The sequence below is a fragment of the Thalassophryne amazonica genome, chromosome 6, assembly GCF_902500255.1.
Source record: "Thalassophryne amazonica chromosome 6, fThaAma1.1, whole genome shotgun sequence".
Taxonomy (NCBI): domain Eukaryota; kingdom Metazoa; phylum Chordata; class Actinopteri; order Batrachoidiformes; family Batrachoididae; genus Thalassophryne; species Thalassophryne amazonica.
In genome coordinates this window covers 44488400-44510341 of record NC_047108.1, presented here as the reverse complement: position 1 = coordinate 44510341, position 21942 = coordinate 44488400, and the positions used below count along the sequence as shown (strand labels likewise).

The following is a 21942-nucleotide window of genomic DNA, read 5'->3' as shown; positions in this document are numbered from 1 at the left end:
AACCTCGACCAAGTCATGACTGAAATCAGAGTGTTTCAAGATCAAGATGGGACCAAGACTTTGAGGAGTTTAACCAAGTCAAGACCAAGGCAGGATGGTACCAAGCAGGCTTTTACACAGACACTTGTGTTCACACAATAGTAATATAACCTGAGGGAATTCCTGATCGTTTTACAGAAGATAAAAGGTACACAATACATGGATGTGTGCATTCAGAGATGAGATTAGATTTTTATTAATCCCTTGGGAAGACTAACTCAGGGAAATTGAGGTTCCAGCAGAATTGTATAGTAGCACAAAGGGTAAGAAGCACACAAAGCATCAAAAGTAAAATAAAAATCAATTTGCAAAATGTAAATACATATATAAATACCAGAAATACTGCTCGCTACTGACTTACTGGCTACTACTTGCTCTCTCATTCCTGTTCTCTGTCTTCCTGTCACTCCTCCTCCCCAACTGAGGAGTTGTACAGTGTGATGGCCCGAGGGACAAAAGAGTTTTTCAGTCACTTTGTCCTGCACTTGGGAAGGAGCAGTCTGTGGCTGAAGAGGCTCCTCTGGTTGCTGATGATGTGTGCAGAGGGTAACTGGCATCGTCCATAATGTGCAGCAGTTTGTCCAGTGTTCTCTTCTCTGCCACCATCACTAGAGAGTCCAGCTTCATGCCAACCACAGAGCCAGCCCACCTGATCAGTTTGTCCAGCCTGGGTGTTTCCTTCTTGGATGTGCTGTCCCCCAGCACACCACGGTGTTAGAAGAGATGTATATATATAATATAATATATATATATGTATATATATATATATATATATATATACACACACACACACACACACACACACACACACGTATGTACATACGTGTGTGTGTGTGTGTGTGTGTGTGTGTGTATGTGCTAAAAAATTCTAAATAACGAACGTGTAAGTACCTACGTGTTGAGGAATCCTGTGAGAATGTTTAGTCCTGTAGAAAAAAAAAATCTTTTCTAAATATTATTTTATATAGGTGCGTTTACAGGTGCTATTAAAACACGCTCGCCCCTGTGCGTGGGCCTCCTCCACCCTCTCCTGCACCCACGGGCCCTCTTCTCCCTCCCACTCCCTCCACCTTGGCCTACCTCGGCGCTGGGCTGCGTCACGTGTCTGCGTCCTGTACAAATTTTGCAGTAGAGCCTCGGATCGGCGCATATCAGCGATTATCAGCGGCAGAAACTGTCTCCAGATAGAGCGGCAGAAGGAAAAAAAGAAAACACACACGCACGTAAACACGGTAAACTTTTACGCACATTTTGGAGATTCTCCCCACCCGCCTCTCTCGTCTTACTTTCTGTGCGCACTGAAGAAGTTTGCGCACTGCGCTCCTGTACGGAGGACCGGAGCGCTTTATCACCCGACCGTCCTTATCTGGTGAGATAACTCTCTGAGAGCCTTTGGAAAGAAACTGTTCCTCCTTTGCGACTATTATCGCCGTTTTATGTGATTCGACTGATTATTGGTAGAAAATATGTGCACAGCAGATATGGACCGGAGCTCGCTATCTGCGCTTTGATTGAGGTTCCGTTCTGGTTTTTAGAGGCGGTGCGGTTCCGCCGGATATCTGGGGGTCGCTGATAAACGCGCCGCCAATCATAAATGTCGTTTTAATCCACTTTGATCACAATGACGCGTAAAATATGAGTGATGATCGATTAATGAACTGTTTTCTGTGCTCACTGAAGTCATTTGATTTGTGGATTTTACGCACGCAGTGAGACCTGCATGCGCGTAAAAACGCGAATATGTTCGCGACAGTTTGACATTCAATATGGTCTCATATCTACACTGTGTCATTATTTTGTGTTTTATTTCTTTCACAGGACAGGAGCCTCCACATTTTTTGCGCAATCTGCCCCAAAAGACAGGTTTTCTTCGTGGACGTCCCTGTTACGCGTGGACGATACCGCAGCACTGACAGCCTCATAAATATTTTGGTCAATATTTTCATATAAACGGGACGTGAATCCGTTTTTTAAAATGTACCAAAGCCTGGCTCTGTCCTCCAATCAGTCACCCTACGCGCACGACACGGGGAATTACATCCACCCGTCCGCCAGCTCTCCAGTTTACGTCCCCACCAGCAGGGTCCCAGCCATGCTGCCCACGCTGCCCTACCTGCAGACCTGCGACTCTCCCCATCAGTCCCACGGCCTCAGCGCGCACCACGGCTGGCCTCAGAACGGCGCCGACGGCTCCTCCTTCACGCCCGGCAGTCCTCATCCCCGCCCGGCTTCTCCTACTCGCACAGCCCGCCGGTCAGCACCAACACCGGTCGGGACGCGACCTATCAGAGCCCGCTGGTCCTCGGAAACGGATCTCGTGCGGATCAGTATGGAGGCGCTCTGGTGCGCTCGGTCGGGGGATCCTATTCCAGCCCGTACGCGTACATGAGCCCGGACATGGCCACGTCCTCGTGGACGCCGGGACCGTTCGAGAGCGGAGTGATCACGCTGCAGGGACGACAAGGAGGTCTGCCTGGACGCAGGTCCAGTCTGGGTATGTATAGATCCAAAACTCAGCCACAAATATAATCAAGTTAGACAATATATGCAAATCAACTGTCCCCACCTACAAAACAAATAAATAAATAATACATTAAGAGTGGTTTATTTTAACAGCGTTAAATGATTCAAAACACTTCAATCAATGCTTGACAATTATTTTGTAGAAATTAAATATGTTTTATGATTATGACTTTATTTCATTTTGTCACTCTCACAATAAAAGTAAAATGTCGAATATATTAACATTAGTTTATTTTAACCGTGTTAAATGACTCATACGTATCAATCACGTTTTGGCAATTCTTTTGTAGAACTGAATAATATATTTGTTAATTATGATTTGATTTGATTTCGTCACTCTCACAATGTCAGTAAAAATGCTCCACGATTTTAAAAAATAAATATGCCACTCTTAAAGGTTCTGACTTCGTATAACGGCCTTAAAAATAGTCTTACGGCTTAACAGCTCCGGAGATTTAATCAAAAGTGTCAAACAATTTGATTTCTACAATACACATTCTTCACAATAAGTAACAAACAAAAAGCATTCAATTAAAATGTAAATTTAATGGTCCATCCGCGGCGCGGGGCTTTGACTTCAGTCCGCACTGAGACACGAGACACTGCGGCGACAATCAGAGCTGAGGTCACGTGATCAGACAGACAGAAGCCTTTATTAAGTCACTGAGCAACACAGCCGTGTGAAGTCCATCAACACACCAAAACACAGAGACACGGCGGCTGCTCCAAGACAGTTTGTGGATTTGACCTAAAAACACAGTTTTGACACACTAACAAATTAATTATGGAAAAGCTCGTTTTTTTCTTTTTTTTTTTCTTTTAAATTGCTAATAAATATTCCACTTAAAACAGTTAGAGCCATTCCAGTGTTTAATATGAATTTTAAGGGAAGTTTATGAAAATAAATGTAATTATTATTTATTTTGTAATAACAATTACTGCCCCCCCCCCCCCCCGCCTCATCTTGGGTAGGCCTTGAAGATGAGTGTATTTATAAAACAGTCTGATGGCATAAACAAAATAATAATAATAATAATAATAATAATAATAATGCATTTAATGTTTTTTTTCTGCTGAAGAGAAGTATAGTTTTATGGCGTTGTTTCCAAACAGTAGTATAAATACACATCAATGTCTGAAAAATGTTTATTATTTGTTAGTTGATTGTTAATAATAACATATAAATGTCAAATATGTCGTATTAAATTAGGTAATTTATGAACAGTTCTTCTGATGAGCTTCAAAGTGGTGAGGCCACACTTCAGTTTCTGTTTTTCTCATTCAATTTTCTTTGATATTCCAGCTGTGTATACACACAGATTGTAAGAGGGATATAATAAACACTTTGTGAATATTTTATTTTACATTTTTAAAGCTGTGCAATGTTTTTGTAATAGTGGTATAGAGGTGGAAGAGGTGTGTTAATCAGTAATCAGTTTACTCCTAATTGTTACATAATTAAGTAACTTTCATTAGTAGTTAAAAAAAAAAAATATTTCTAAAAACTGTTGTCATCAAGACAGACAACAAAAACATTCCAAAACATAAATAGTGTATAATTACAGTTTACAAAAAAAAAACAACATTATTTTGAAAATCTGTTAGGTCACAAAAATAACAGAAAGCATGTCAGTGGTTTATGATATTAAATCACGAGACAATGATGACATCACATTTAAGATGGGATGATGACATGAAACAAACAGCAGACTGACATAAACTGAGTGAAAACAAACAAACAAACATAAAAAAAAACAGTGACTTCATTTTCAGGTATGTCTGCAGGATGTTTGTGCACAATCAGGAGCAAACATAAAAGTTGCTTTTACGTCGTTCTGTTGTCTGTCACTTTGGAGACTGATAAGAAAATCAGTCCAGGGAGCACAGAGAGTCATTTTTCACAAATGTAACAGCAATTACAACATTTGCTGACATTTCTTTGAAGAAAATAGCATTACTCTGAGTTTTAAGTGTTTTTGAAGGTATATAGAAACCTGTAATATTTTATTTTTCCTCAAACAATTGTATAATTTTTTTTCTGATTATTATTGTTATTGTTGTTATTATTTGTTTATTATATACTGTCTAATTGGGGGGAGGGCATATTTATTTATTTATTTATTTATTTATTTTTGGCCCTGTCTGAATTGAAAGATGAGGAATTTTGGCAATTAATGCCAGGAGTCTGTCGGTGTCAGGCTGTGATGGATGGTGGGATCTTTGAGGCAGATAACAGACGGCCCCTCCCAAACACATCCCTCCATCAGTCTGTCTGATTCATTCAGGGGTTTGATCTCTCTTCATCAGGAGGTTTCAAATTCCTCCCCTGCTTATTTATCACACAATGGCCATATGTTTACACTTTTAAAAGTTTGTCCAGGAAACTTTTAAAAGAAGCATTAGTATACTAGTATATGTGTTCCTTTGCAAAAAACATTTCAAAGAAGCAAACAACTTACCACAAACTAAACTAGATGACGAGAATTAATGAACACACTTACATAAAAGGACCGGAATACAGTGATGATGTCATCAAAATGCCACAGAGCACTAAAGCGGCATAAATATGTGACAGAATGGTTTCAGAGGGATGTCACTGGAAAATATGATGAATTTCACCACCTGAAAAGTTGATTAAAACATCAATACAGTTCAAACTTCAATATAGTGATATTATAATAAATCACATTGAATGTATGAGCTGAATCTTGTGTAAGTCAAAAGTTGTCGTGGATTATGCTTTAAAAAGTTTGTCTTCTCTGCTCAGAACTGATGGATGACTTGCCGACTGAGGGCAGGGAGTGTGTCAACTGTGGCTCCGTCTCCACGCCGCTGTGGCGTCGAGACGGAACAGGGCACTACCTTTGCAACGCCTGCGGCCTGTACCACAAGATGAACGGCATAAACAGACCACTCATTAAACCACAGAAACGCCTGGTAAGACAAAAAAAAAGAAAAGAAAATGTCTTTTGTACCCAAATGGCAATGGCCTATCTCACACTGAAACAAAGATCACACATGTTGAGTCAATGTGACTTTTTTTTAATTATTATTTTTCCTACATCTTATTAAATGTCAAAATTTTAAGTAGCAGGGCACATGTAAAACTACACACTACAACCAGTGTTTTAAATGTTATTGTGCAATGTAGTCTTTTAAAATGTTTGTGTTCCCTTTTCTAGCAGCACCACAGCATATTCCAGTTCAGACTGTCTTTAGACAAATGTCTGTAAAAAATTATATGTTGATTCGGTGAATTGTGTGTGTGTGTGTGGGGGGGGGGGGGGTACCTTCCTCACAATATTTTCCAAACACTGAGTTGCTGTCCAGTGCTGTTTGTCACTTCACATGGTTTCGTAAGCTTCAATAATTCCAAGATCCACAACTCGACATGATGGTGATTAACTGTCGCTCAGCCCAGTTTCACGTTTTTTTTTTCGTGCCACTGTCACGAAAAGCGTCAGATTTTTGTGACACATTTTTTGTTTGTTTTCCTATATTCCATTACCATAGTGTAAGTGTCTGCCCTCCCCTAACCTTAACCATAACCCCCCAGACCCCCTGTCACAAAATGACTTTGTGCCCCCATCACAAAAAGGACCCCCGTCAAAAACCCATAGATTAATGTTTCTGTGTAGGCTCTCAGTTGTCCAGGTGGTTTCCATAGTAGAGAAGCTTGAATCTTCGCCTGGACTGGGTTGCTTGATGTGAGGACGTTTCGCTTCAAATCACAGAAGCTTCCTCAGCTAAAATTCTTGCTCTGGTAGTCTGACTTCTGTCTTGACTCTTGTAGAGAAGAATAAACCAGAAGCCAACAAAAGCTGGAGTTTTTTAACCTAACCAGACCCCTCCTACCGAGAGGCCGACTGCTATAGGCTAGTGACTAAACAATAGCTCTAATGAGTCATTCACGTCATCAGGAGAGTCGTCAAGGGAGCCATCAGGGGAGGCTTCCATCCCGTTGTCACGGTCTGAGATTACCACCAGTCTGAATTTACCAGGTAAAATGAGACTGTAGCAGCCACAATCTGAATTTACCACCAGTCTGATTTTACCATCTTGGTATATTGAGACTTGTGTGTTACTGACCCTGGTCCAAATTTGCCAAGCAAATATATTAAATTTTTTTTTAATTGGAACCACAAGTAAACCCTGTCACTTTATATTGATGCTTATTGATTTAACCATTATAATTCTGGTTACTAGTTACCTAGCTATTCTGAAATTTCCAGCCTGCAAGTCTGAATTTACCAGCTTAGACTATATATACCAGTCTGAACTTACCAGGGCAGCATAGTATGGGATTTTATTGGCAAATTAATAACAGCTTGGTTGTTCAATTGTCGGTGGTAAATACTATCATACGGGTGGATTACAGTTCGTGTATTGTACCATTCCACAAGAAGTAAACAAAAAGATATGTACTTACTGTCCCTCATCCCAAACATGCTTCTTGGACTGGTTCCTGATGTTGCGATGGTCCTTTTTGTCTGTATCACTGGAGTACTTCCCAGTCTGTAGGAAGACTATCAGTTGGGACATTTTTTTCCTGAATGTTGAAAATCGCTGGTTTCACTTTCTTTGGGGTGTGCGTTTTCCTGACATTCATTTTGAGGCTCAGAAACAAGTGATTCCTCCTCCATATTGAAGATCGCCGCAAGAAATGGTAATAAAAAAAAATCGATCACAAATATAGTCCCGCTTCAAATTTTCTGAATCAAAGTGTGTGTTTCAAATACGTCTGTCGGTTGAAGATCGCCGCAAGAAATGGTTAATTCTAGACCTCCGGAAGTTGACCGCGAAAAAAAAATCAATTTGCGCATGCGCGTGTGAGCAAAATAAACAGCCTATTTCTATGCATGTGAAAATTAATCTGGATGTTCTCCAAAATTTTAAATATTGTACCTACACGACACACACAAACTGAGGTTTTCTTTAATGTATTGCTTTTAACATCCCTAGCCCAGCAATTAAAACTTCAGTTGGATTCAAGCTTTTTATTATGGCTTTGCCCAAATGGATGATGCCAGACTAATCATAATGGTTTCAGATAATGTCTTCATTAGTTATTGAGCAAATTTTATTTTGATATTTATTTGCAATGCATTCAACAGTAGACCTCAGTGAGAGTCATCTGGGAAGTAATGTCTTTTTGTGCCGTGGTACTTTCACTCTGCTGTGAAGCTTTGCAACATGTCTGTGTTTTTGCAGCTGTGTTAATTTGCAGCAGCCATGAAATTCAATTCTTGTATGTATTATGAGGTTATGTTTTGTCTGTCTTTGCAGGTCTTTTTTTAATTTGCAAGACATTTTTTGATGCAACTACAGTAGTGAATTGGCATTGTGACTTTTTGTTTTCAATTGTCAAATGTTTCCTGTATTTCCCTTGTGTTTCTTAATTTGCAGGTGTTGTGGCCTCTTTCAGCCACCATAAATATTCAACCATCACACACATTAACCACTACTACATAAACTATATTGTAAGCAGATAGGCTCAACAAATAACACAACAGCTTATTGTAAAAATAGTCACTGTATACTGTAGATGGAGAATGTATGAATAACATTAATAATAAAAAATGACAATATAGATCAGTTTAAGCATTAAATATCTTGTCTTTGTGGTGTATTCAATTAAATATAGGTTGAATAGGATTTTAATCATTGTATTCTGTTTTTATTAACATTTACACAATGTCCAAACTTCATTGGAATTGGGGTTGTATATATAGCAAGATGTGCTATAATTCAGGTCAAAACAGAGGAAAATATTTTTGGGGGATCAGGGTGTATTTAGAGTAACTATGTCCTTGTTGGAGTTTCAAGGTTTCACGGCTGTATGTTTCCCAGGAACTCACCTCTACACAGCAGCTGTGACTTACCCAACAAACTCTTTCTGCGAGTGAGCTGTTTTATTTGTCCTTCGGTGGCCTTGCCCTTGGACGGGTCATTTATAGACGATGCATTCCGGAGCAACGTGACTTCTGTGTTTTGTATAATAGACACATTGCAGTGTGTAACGGACAGAATACTCATATGCGTTGTATTATAGTGGACATGGAACAGTTAAGCCACAGTTAATTAAACTATATTCAAAGATAGTATCTCACTAGGCATGCTGACAAAACTCGTAATGTCAACAAAAAGCACATCCTATTTATTTGATCCTATATCAACAAAAATGTTTAAGGACCTGTGGCCCACTCTTGGGCCGACCTGTGCTAGAAATGATTAATCTTCCTTTAACTTCTGGATCTGTTCCTAAATGTTTCAGATCTGCAGTAATTAAACCATTACTTAAGAAACCTAATCTTGACCCTAGTGTATTGACAAATTATCGGCAGATATCAAATCTATCATTTTTCTCTAAAATTCTGGAAAAAGTGGTGTCACGGCAGCTCGTAGACTATCTTACTGAGAATAATCTCTTTGAGCCACTGCAGTCTGCTTTTAGAAAATATCATTCCACAGAGACAGCTCTCACTAAAGTGGTGAATGATCTTCTGCTTACAGTGAATTTGGACACCACTACGGTTCTGGTGCTGTTAAATCTCAGTGCTGCGTTTGATACCGTGGATCATCATATTCTACTTGATAGGCTGGAAAATCATTTTGGCATTACTGGGAGTGCCCTTGCATGGCTGACGTCATACTTGACCAGTCGTTCTCACTGTTTTGTACAGTAACACTACCTCTAACCTTAGTGACATGAAATTTGGGGTTCCATGGGGGTCTGTCTTAGGCCCCCTGCTTTTATCCCTTTATATAGCACCTCTTGGGAACATATTGCGGCGTTTTGGGATTACCTTTCACTGCTATGCAGATGATACTCAGTTATACATGCCGATACTGCTGGTAATCTCGTTCACATAAAATCCTTAGAAGATTGCCTTGCAGCAGTGAGAAGTTGGGTGTCTAGAAACTTTCTACTTTTAGACTCTGATAAGACTGAAATGATGGTTCTTGGTCCAGTGAGACATCGGCATCAATTTGACCAGTTAACGCACAGCCTCAGCTCGTGTGTCATACATCACACTGACAAAGTGAGGAACTTGGGGTAATTTTTGATCCTTCAATGATGCTTCTCCTGTTGTGTCAGCAGCAGATGACTTCCCGCCGGGCCGGATTGTGCTGCACGAACTGCCACACCAGCACCACCACACTGTGGAGACGGAATGCAGAGGGAGAACCTGTGTGTAATGCCTGTGGCCTGTACATGAAGCTGCACGGGGTAGGTTCCAGCAGCCACAACACGTGGCCATGTGCATAAAGTTCTCACGTCCTTGTATGCAAAGCGGCTTGGGGCTGCAGCAGGGAACAGCTCTGTGTTTGCCCTGAGCTCCGGCACCTCCAAGGGCACTGTGGTCATTGTTATCAGAGCAGCAGCGTGGGAGGGAAAGCTGTGTGGGTTGTCATGACACCGCTGCCTGTGCTGTATCAGGAACCGGGAGGTACACTCAGCTAATGGGTGTTTTTTTTTTCTTTTTACTCTTTACAGGTGCCCAGACCTCTAGCCATGAAGAAAGAGAGCATTCAGACGAGGAAACGCAAACCCAAGATGCCTAAGATCAAAATAGCCACAGGTAAAGATGATAAAGAAGATGATGAGTTTACATAAAAGATAAAACAGATTGCACTGTACCATTTGCCAAATTAAAGGTTACTGTAAAATAGCCCTTTTGTGAATCAACACCTTAATGTAGTGGAGGGGGTTGTGAGCTCCAGTCGTCCTTGAAGCTGTGTTGTCTGGAGTATCAGCTCCTGGAAGGTCTTCCCATTTTTGTCCCAGTTGAGGAGACAGACTAAGTATGAATCAAAAATGACCCTGTCATAAGTTAACTCGTCTGGATTAGATAAATTGAGGACTCCTGCTCGAGACAGGTTCTGGCCAAAGGGGAAGGGAGAGCTAGCAGGTGAGCACCAGGTGGCTGGGCCTACAGCCATGGGGCTCGTTCAGGCTCAGCCCATACAAACAACATACAATCTACATGTGGACCCACGGCATACAAGCACGGAAAGAAGGGTCTGGTACACTGCTTGGTGGGCACTGCTGGACATAAGCCTCGTGGCCTAACGCTTAATTATGGTTCACAACTCTTGGAATTTGGACCGTTTTGTCAATTTTATGGATTTAAGTCAATCAATCAATCAATTTTTTATATAGCACCAAATCACAACAAACAGTTGCCCAAGGCGCTTTATACTGTAAGGCAAGGCCATACAATAATTATGTAAAACCCCAACGGTCAAAACGACCCCTGTGAGCAAGCACTTGGCTACAGTGGGAAGGAAAAACTCCCTTTTAACAGGAAGAAACCTCCAGCAGAACCAGGCTCAGGGAGGGGCAGTCTTCTGCTGGGACTGGTTGGGGCTGAGGGAGAGAACCAGGAAAAAGACATGCTGTGGAGGGGAGCAGAGATCGATCACTAATGATTAAAGCAGAGTGGTGCATACAGAGCAAAAGAGAAAGAAAACAGTGCATCATGGGAACCCCCCAGCAGTCTACGTCTATAGCAGCATAACTAAGGGATGGTTCAGGGTCACCTGATCCAGCCCTACTATAAGCTTTAGCAAAAAGGAAGTTTTAAGCCTAATCTTAAAAGTAGAGAGGGTGTCTGTCTCCCTGATCTGAATTGGGAGCTGGTTCCACAGGAGAGGAGCCTGAAAGCTGAAGGCTCTGCCTCCCATTCTACTCTTACAAACCCTAGGAACTACAAGTAAGCTGCAGTCTGAGAGCGAAGCGCTCTATTGGGGTGATATGGTACTACGAGGTCCCTAAGATAAGATGGGACCTGATTATTCAAAACCTTATAAGTAAGAAGAAGAATTTTAAATTCTATTCTAGAATTAACAGGAAGCCAATGAAGAGAGGCCAATATGGGTGAGATATGCTCTCTCCTTCTAGTCCCCGTCAGCACTCTAGCTGCAGCATTTTGAATTAACTGAAGGCTTTTTAGGGAACTTTTAAGACAACCTGATAATAATGAATTACAATAGTCCAGCCTAGAGGAAATAAATGCATGAATTAGTTTTTCAGCATCACTCTGAGACAAGACCTTTCTGATTTTAGAGATATTGCGTAAATGCAAAAAAGCAGTCCTACATATTTGTTTAATATGCGCTTGAATGACATATCCTGATCAAAAATGACTCCAAGATTTCTCACAGTATTACTAGAGGTCAGGGTAATGCCATCCAGAGTAAGGATCTGGTTAGACACCATGTTTCTAAGATTTGTGGGGCCAAGTACAATAACTTCAGTTTTATCTGAGTTTAAAAGCAGGAAATTAGAGGTCATCCATGTCTTTATGTCTGTAAGACAATCCTGCAGTTTAGCTAATTGGTGTGTGTCCTCTGGCTTCATGGATAGATAAAGCTGGGTATCATCTGCGTAACAATGAAAATTTAAGCAATACCGTCTAATAATACTGCCTAAGAGAAGCATGTATAAAGTGAATAAAATTGGTCCTAGCACAGAACCTTGTGGAACTCCATAATTAACTTTAGTCTGTGAAGAAGATTCCCCATTTACATCAACAAATTGTAATCTATTAGACAAATATGATTCAAACCACCGCAGCGCAGTGCCTTTAATACCTATGGCATGCTCTAATCCCTGTAATAAAATTTTATGGTCAACAGTATCAAAAGCAGCACTGAGGTCTAACAGAACAAGCACAGAGATGAGTCCACTGTCCGAGGCCATAAGAAGATCATTTGTAACCTTCACTAATGCTGTTTCTGTACTATGATGAATTCTAAAACCTGACTGAAACTCTTCAAATAGACCATTCCTCTGCAGATGATCAGTTAGCTGTTTTACAACTACCCTTTCAAGAATTTTTGAGAGAAAAGGAAGGTTGGAGATTGGCCTATAATTAGCTAAGATAGCTGGGTCAAGTGATGCTTTTAAGTAATGGTTTAATTACTGCCACCTTAAAAGCCTGTGGTACATAGCCAACTAACAAAGATAGATTGATCATATTTAAGATCGAAGCATTAAATATGGTAGGGCTTCCTTGAGCAGCCTGGTAGGAATGGGGTCTAATAAACATGTTGATGGTTTGGATGAAGTAACTAATGAAAATAACTCAGACAGAACAATCGGAGAGAAAGAGTCTAACCAAATACCGGCATCACTGAAAGCAGCCAAAGATAACGATACGTCTTTGGGATGGTTATGAGTAATTTTTTCTCTAATAGTTAAAATTTTGTTAGCAAAGAAAGTCATGAAGTCATTACTAGTTAAAGTTAATGGAATATTCAGCTCAATAGAGCTCTGACTCTTTGTCAGCCTGGCTACAGTGCTGAAAAGAAACCTGGGGTTGTTCTTATTTTCTTCAATTAGTGATGAGTAGAAAGCTGTCCTAGCTTTACGGTGGGCTTTTTTATAGAGCAACAGACTCTTTTTCCAGGCTAAGTGAAGATCTTCTAAATTAGTGAGACGCCATTTCCTCTCCAACTTACGGGTTATTAAGTAACAATGTTTCATTTGATTTAATTAATTTCAACTACAATATTGTTTTGCACTTAATTGACAATGTTATGTGGAAAAGTTACCTTAACTTTATCAATTAAATTCAACGTTTATTTCTTAGAGTGCAGAATTGGACAAGATTCACCTTAAGATGCTGAAGTCTCTGGATGGTTTATTGCTGTCATGGTGGTGCAATGTTGCATGGAATTCTGGACAGTACCTCTTAATTTGAAAACTAGTGTGGTGGTTCTCATATTTAAAAACAGGGATGAGAAAGCATGTTCCACTTATACAGAAATCACATTTCTCAGCCTTCCAGAGAAAGCCTGTTCTAGAGCAATAGAGAGGAGAGTCAGACCGATGGTCAAACATCCAAGCAGAATCACTTATCCCCACTTGATCTTGTTCACAAGTGGGGGTAAGAGTTTGTTTTCCCAAGTAGTACTTTGGCACACCTTGTGAATTAGGTGGGAGGTGTCTGATAGGGTGTTGGCTAAACCTGTTTGAGTTTTGAACTCCCACTCGCCTGACTCATGTTCAGCTCATGCCACTTGACACCAAATTTTCATGTTGGTGGAAGGATTTCATTCCAGTTTTGAAAATGGCCGTCAAGCTCTGTAAAAAAAAAAAAAAAAAAAAAAAAAAGACTTGTGTAAAACTTTTGCTAAGTGGTGTGTCTGCATGTAAGGACCCAGCACCTAAAGTGGACAGGTACTGCTTGAGGAAATCAGCCGAGGTGCACAGAGTTGTAACTTGGCTCATTCCAGCAAGAAACAGCGCCACAGCTGGCCATGTGTTTGTAGTAGTTATTTAGTGCAATTAAATCAGATCACATCAAAGGGCACACATTAGGATTCCATATTCAAATGAAGAAAACACCTTTGCACATCACCATTCTCCACATAGTATATGTCCTTTCACACTGGGTGGATGTTATTTTAGAGTGAACTCCCTAACTTACATGTGATGGTGGGAGGAAACCAGACTTTCCAACTAAAAGCCACACTGATAACATGCAATCTCTCCCCAGAAATAATAAAGATTTAATGGAACCAAATGCATAACCTTCTTGGTGCTAGATAAGTGTGGCAACCACCATGCTCCACTTTATCAGCCATCAAATAAAATAAAACTAACTGAAAACAAAATGAATTGATCATGAAGCAAACTGGAAACTAACAACTTAATATAAAGGTAGTTTAAAGATAAACAAATCTAAAACTAACTGAACAAAAAGCTAAATAGAAGCTAATGGAAAAATAAAATATATAACATGTTTAAACCTAACTGAATCTTAATCTGTCTGAATATGAAGCTAATGTTACAATTATCCCAGTACATGATGACTTAGTGGTTAGCACCGTTGCCTCACAGTGAGAATATCTTGGGTATGAATTCAATCTAGTCCTATCTGTGTAGAATGTTTAGATTAGATTTAGATTCGATTAGATTACATTAGCTAGAATTTTATTGATCCTTTGTATTAGCAGCACACAGGGTAAGAAGCATGCAGAGTATCAAAAATAAAAGGTATAAAAAACAAGAGTTTGCAATATAAATATAAATACACAAATATAAATACCAGGCATACTGAACAATACTGGTTTACTGGTTACTACAGTTCCTCTCCTTCCTGTCCTCTGTCTTCCTGTTACTCCTCCAACCCTTAAGTGAGGAGTTGTACAGTCTGAGGCCTTTTTGTGTGGGTTCTGTAAATGGTGTTCCAGTTTCCTCCCAGTTCTAGTCCACCCAGGTTAGATGGACTGGAAACTTTAAATTGACCATAGGTGTGAGTAAGCATGTGGATGATTTTGTCTATATGCGTAACCCCTGTGAGATACCGGCAGGGTGTATCCCGCCTCTCAGCCAGTGACTGCTGGGATAGGCTCCAGATCCCCCTTGACTCATAATTGGAATAAGAGTGCTTAGAAAATGTCTGAATGAATGAATGAACACACAAAAATTTGTGAAATCATTAAATAAGAAAGTAAAACATTCTCACAAATTTATCTACAGCAGGCTCAGCTAGGGTTTGTCAATGGGAATATTGGAGAATCTTACCTTGATATTTCGTATTTAAAAATGACTTTTTCTCTTCTACTCTATCATGAAGCTGTGGTTGGCAAAACAATATATAAAAGCTACTGTACGAGGTCTGTTAGAAAAGTATCCGACCTTATTATTTTTTTCAAAAACCATATGGATTTGAATCACGTGTGATTACATCAGACATGCTTGAACCCTCGTGGGCATGCAAGAGTTTTTTCACGCCTGTCGGTTACGTCATTCGCCTGTGGGCAGTCTTTGAGTGAGGAGTCGCCCACCCTCTCGTCGTTTTTTTCATTGCTTAGGAATGGCTCAGAGACTGCTGCTTTGTTTGATAAAAATTTTTTCAAAAACTGTAAGGTACAACTGAGTGGACACCATTCGATAAATTCAGCTGGTTTTCGGTAAAAATTTTAACGGCTGATGAGAAATTTTGGTCTGGTAGTGTCGCTTTAAGGATGGCCCACGGCGCCTGACGGCAATCTGCGCTTGAAGGCGGCAGCGTCTCGCCGTTTCAAGTTGAAAACTTCCACATTTCAGGCTCTGTTGACCCAGTAAGTCGTCAGAGAACAGAGAACTTTCAGAAGAAGTCAGCATGAGGAGTTTATTCGGACATTCCATTGTTAACCGACATTTTGTTATGAAAGAACGTGCGGGCAGAGTCTCATGTCGGGCCGGACCCGACCGCGGGGGGCCGCGACAGGAAAAACATCTCCGTTGGAAACCTTAACGGGCAAGTTAGAACATGCCCAAGCTGTTAAACAATTTCTCAGTTACTCACTTGTTGAAAGCCATCAAAAGCCGCATGAAATTTACAAATGGTTTTCAACACGGAGGTGTTTTTCCTGTCGCGGCGTACACAGATTCGTGACGACTCGGCGAATTTGCACGCACGTCTTTCATTACAAAATGTCCTTAAACAGTGGAATGTCCGCATAAAGTCCTCATGCCGGCCTCTTCTGAATCTTCTCTGTCCTCTCACGACGTCCTGGGTGAATTAAGCCTTAAATTAGGATGTTTTCAGGTCGAAACAGGCCGAAACAGCTCGAAACAGGCCGACGACGGCGCCTGGAAGCGCTGCGCGACGTCCCGCTCCGTGGGAAGTCCTTACAGCGACAGAAATACCCTATAATCTCTCATCAGCTGTTAAACTTTTCACCGAAAACCAGCTAAATTCTCGACTAGTGTCCACTCGGATATTCCCTCACAGGTCCAGAAAAAATTTGATAAAGCAACGCGCGCCGTCTCGAGCAGCGTGTGAAATAAAGGAATTCAGCCGAGAGGGCTGAACCACATCTCACTCAAGGCCTGCCCACAGGGAAATGACGTCACCGACACGCGTGAAAAAACTCACGCACGCGCACAAGGGTTCAAGCATGATTGGTGTAATCGCACGTCATTCAAATCCATATAGTTAAAAAAATAAATAAAAGTGTCGGTTTTCTATCTACACTAAAATATAAACGCAACACTTTTGGTTTTGCTCCCATTTTGTATGAGATGAACTCAAAGATCTAAAACCTTTTTCCACATACACAATATCACCATTTCCCTCAAGTATTGTTCACAAACCAGTCTAAATCTGTGATAGTGAGCACTTCTCCTTTGCTGAGATAATCCATCCCACCTCACAGGTGTGCCATATCAAGATGCTGATTAGACACCATGATTAGTGCACAGGTGTGCCTTAGACTGCCCACAATAAAAGGCCACTCTGAAAGGTGCAGTTTTATCACACAGCACAATGCCACAGATGTCACAAGATTTGAGGGAGCGTGCAATGGCATGCTGACAGCAGGAATGTCAACCAGAGCTGTTGCTCGTGTATTGAATGTTCATTTCTCTACCATAAGCCATCTCCAAAGGCGTTTCAGATAATTTGGCAGTACATCCAACCAGCTCACAACCGCAGACCACGTGTAACACACCAGCCCAGGATCTCCACATCCAGCATGTTCACCTCCAAGATCATCTGAGACCAGCCACTCGGACAGCTGCTGAAACAATCGGTTTTTGCATAACCAAAGAATTTCTGCACAAACTGTCAGAAACTGTCTCAGGGAAGCTCATCTGCATGCTCGTCGTCCTCATCGGGGTCTCGACCTGACTCCAGTTCGTCGTTGTAACCGACTTGAGTGGGCAAATGCTCACATTCGCTGGCGTTTGGCACGTTGGAGTGGTGTTCTCTTCAAGGATGAATCCCGGTTCACACTGTCCAGGGCAGATGGCAGACAGCGTGTGTGGCGTCGTGTGGGTGAGCAGTTTTCTGATGTCAATGTTGTGGATCGAGTGGCCCATGGTGGTGGTGGGGTTATGGTATGGGCAGGCGTCTGTTATGACGAAGAACACAGGTGCATTTTATTGATGGCATTTTGAATGCACAGGAGATACCGTGACGAGATCCTGAGGCCCATTGTTGTGCCATACATCCAAGAACATCACCTCATGTTGCAGCAGGATAATGCACGGCCCCATGTTGCAAGGATCTGTACACAATTCTTGGAAGCTGAAAATGTCCCAGTTCTTGCATGGCCGGCATACTCACCGGACATGTCACCCATTGAGCATGTTTGGGATGCTCTGGACCAGCGTTTACGACAGCATGTACCAGTTCCTGCCAATATCCAGCAACTTTGCACAGACATTGAAGAGGAGTGGACCAACATTCCACAGGCCACAATTGACAACCTGATCAACTCTATGCGAAGGAGATGTGTTGCACTGCATGAGGCAAATGGTGGTTACACCAGATACTGACTGGTATCCCCCCCCAATAAACCAAACTGCACCTTTCAGAGTGGCCTTTTATTGTGGGCAGTCCTAAGGCACACCTGTGCACTAATCATGGTGTCTAATCAGGCATTCTTGATATGCACACCTGTGAGGTGGGATGGATTATCTCAGCAAAGGAGAAGTGCTGACTATCACAGATTTAGACTGGTTTTGTGAACACTATTTGAGGGAAATGGTGATATTGTGTATGGAAAAAGTTTTAGATCTTTGAGTTCATCTCATACAAATGGGAGCAAAACCAAAAGTGTTGCATTTATATTTTTGTTGAGTGTAATAGACATCGTATGTATGCATAGTATCTGCAGTCACAGCCACTGATGATTGTATTTTATTAAGTTTTTGTAAAATGCCTTGGTGGCTTTCTTCACCAGTGTCCCTCATGCATAGTCTTAGTGCCTGACTGAATTGAAGTCCAATAGATAATAAGTGACTTTCACATCTTTTTGTTATATCCTTCTGACCTGTCTCAAAGCAAATTGGCTATAAATGTGTTGAATTCTCAATTTAGATCATACTATGGTGGAGCTTTATTTTCACTTGGAGGTCAGAGAGAATTTATTATATTATATTATTATTATTATTATTATTATACTGGCGTGTTGCCCATGGGATCCATGAACTCTAGATTGGGTAGTGTTTATAAAATAGGTAGCTGACATTTTTCAAGTGTGGTAATAAATTATGCAAAGTTTTTATATTGCGTTGGAATGGCATGCAGTGCAGAATGTTTCAGAACCTTAGACCTCAACAGTTTATAGAAGAGGAACTCAACCCTTTTATTTTTCTGTTAATTATGTAATTTTTGTAATGTTAATTACTGTCTTAATTTTTTTTTATATAAATTGTTTAGTTTTTGTTATCATATACCACTGTTATTATTATTATCACTATTATTATCCATATATCATTATTTTATTTTATTTTATATTCTTCTATTTTGTCATTTGATTTTTTAAATGGGCCATAATGGAAATAAGTGTTTTCACTTTCTTGCACATCCATGTATCTTTAATGTATTTACAATTATATTGTTTACATTGAACTTACTAAATAAAATCATGCATGCACCCACGCTTTTATATATAGATGATTACCACCCCCTGCTGGAATGCTGTGTGAGTCCAGAATGTAATTATCACATCCATTGTTCAGTGCTGTTAGCTAATGTCCATAGTTTCTCCAAAAATATTAGTCCTATCAATGTTCTATTTTGGCAGCATTCATCTTTGACCCAAAATACATAAGCATACCAATGGCAAATGTGAACTCTCCCCAGTTTGTCTGTGATCGAAGTTAAACACACGCACACGTGGAGCTTTTTGTCTTTTCTGCATTCTGCCGCAAGCAGGTACTTTTGTTTTTACACACCCACAAACAGAGATGGTGGCGGAAGACATCAAAATGCATTACACTTTTCACTGATGATAACGGCAACATGACTCAACTAAACTGACTAAACCAATTGAACAACAAAACCACACTAAATCCATAACACTAACAACACTGTTAAACTAACTTGAACCACAATAACAGCATTAACACCCCCAAAACCCCAACCTCCCATGGTGCATTGCAACACAACATCCATTGTTCAATGTTATTAGCTAATATTGATAATTTCTCAAAAAAAAAATAGTCCTATAAACTTTCCACTTTGCAGTGTTCATCCTTGACCCAAAAGACATAAGCACACCAAATGCCAATGTCATCTCTCCCCAGTTTCTCTGTGATCGAAATCATGCACATGCACACACACATGCACACACAGACCACTTGTCCATTATAATATAGATTATTATTATGATTATTATTATTATTATAAGATCAACAAGTCCCTAATTTTAATGCTGATGTCATAAAACAAGAAACTGTAAATTGTAAATGGCTGTTTATTATGAGCACAGTATATTTCTCAAAGGATTATTGTAACAATTATTTTCAATCAATTGACTCATATATGACTATCCAATTTATTGTTTTTTTCTAGGAGGAATCACTGCTTCTGACACCAGCTCCCCACCCTCCCTCTCAGAACACGCCTCCACCATTAAGAGTGAACCCAACATGACCCCTTCATATGCTGGACAGACAGTCACATCCGGTGCTCCGGTAAAAATAAATAAATAAATAAATAAATAAATAAAAATCCTCTGTTTACAACAAACAAATCTTTTATGATGCATGCTGATACTCAGCTTGTATACAGTTTGTGATTTAAGAGAAACCACTGCATTGTTCAAGTCTTCATGCAGATGTCTTAAATTGATTTTCTCAATTAAAATTTTAAATGTCTTTGATCTCTGCAGACGGCTTCTCAGTTAGAAAGCACAGGATCAGGACACGTGGACATTAAATATGAAGATTATCCCTTTACCCAAACGTCCATAGCTCCACAAAACTCCTGGTGTGCCCTATCCAAGCATGAACAGCGCCCCCAATGCTGCTCAACCAGCAAGACTCCCATGCAGAGACCACATCACTGTGGAAGATGCGTCTCCATCCTGCACTGTCGATCCAGATTATTGCAGGACTTTATCCAAAGTTTGGAAATGTCTTTGGTTTTAGACAAACAACAAGCAGACAAGCGGCAGTGTGATGGTGTGAGGCGGACAAGACATTATAGACTAAATAATGTGTCCAGTCTGGATCATGACATTTTAACAAAGTTTTAAAACTGGATCAGTCACCCACATCATTGCAATGGCTTCAGTCGATGAAGAAGAGAAACACGACTAAACACCCTGATCCTGGAGTTCCTAAACCCACAACAACTACCTACTCAGAGAAACACTCAAATTCTCAAGCAAAGACACTCAATGCAAAGACACTCATGTGAATGTAAAGAACGTATCCTTTTTGGTAGGTGACGGTCTGTTTGTGTGTGGTGTGTTGTGTGTGTGTGTGTGTGTGTGTGTGTGTGGTGTGTTGTGTGTGTGTGTGTGTGTGTGTGTGTGTGTTGTGTTGTGTGTTTTTTTAAGACCGGAGACAAATTCTATGTCTTGTACATTACAGAAAGAAAACAGGAAAATGGAGAGAAAATACTGTAGACACGTTCATTACCTTGTGTAGATGATTAACTTTTATAGACACATTATTTATGTTCAGATAAGGACAGTTAAAAGTCATGGCGGACACTAAAGCCAGGCTTTTATAGCCCACTGCTCATGTTCCCCTGTACAATGGCCTCAAAGCTACAACACACACTTTTAGTTGGTCATTTGTTTTACAGGATGCCTTGGATACAAGGAGCTTTAGAAGCAAACTGTCTGGTGTGTGATTTATTTTAAAATCAGGACCGTGCTTATGATTTACAGGCCATATCAAAAGGTCATAGCAATTTTACGTTTAACATTGACATGAATGAAAGTGCAATGACTAAGTGCTCTTTAAAAAAAAAATGAAGGCAAAACCAAAGGGCTGAAATTATTCTAACATAATAATCTAAATTTTATTGTCTGTATTTGTCAAAATATAAGGGAATTTATTGTGGATACGTTCTAAAGAACTTTACTTGTTTATGCCTGTGTTTCCTTTTGTTTTCTTACGCTCTTTGAAATTTAATCAGGTTAATAAACTGATTAACAGCTGACTGATTTTATATTTCGCATTTAAATTTTGAAAGTGGCAGAGGTGCCGATGTTATTTGTACCCTGGTTACAATTCTCTTGAGATATGACCTCACTTTTGTGTCATTGATGGAGTTGATTTTTAATGATGTTTATTTGTAATTCTAGTTTTGTGAATGTTAATGTTTTGTGGTGTGACAGCTAATGGAAAGTCTGAAACCTTCACACTGGCAGTAACAAGTTAAGACCAAAGTTTTGTCTAAAGTTATGCATAAAGGGAGACTGATTTGGACCTGCAGTACATCGAGTTAATCTGATAATCTTGCACCAGGTCAAATATAGGACTTTTTTTTTCTGGAGCTTAAGTAGTGTCTTAACATATCCAAACATTCTCATACATGAACACTATGAAAACGTAATCATTATTTTATACTGTTACTTATGGTTTTGGATCTTGCAACCACTAGGACAAGATGTTGTGTTTCTGTCAACATTTAT

The 21942-nt window shown here is 40.2% G+C and overlaps 1 protein-coding gene across 1 annotated transcript; it reads left to right on the top strand.

Annotated features, from left to right (window-relative positions):
• Positions 1 to 976: 976 nt before the first annotated feature.
• LOC117511453 (transcription factor GATA-5-like) lies at positions 977 to 21689 on the top strand. The gene is given in 9 exon segments (XM_034171478.1): positions 977 to 1408; positions 1858 to 2249; positions 2252 to 2533; positions 5330 to 5499; positions 9665 to 9793; positions 10061 to 10145; positions 19866 to 19987; positions 20185 to 20476; positions 21646 to 21689. Coding segments are annotated over 8 exon segments (1359 nt in total). The 5' UTR covers positions 977 to 1408; positions 1858 to 2014.
• The last annotated feature ends 253 nt before the right edge of the window (positions 21690 to 21942 follow it).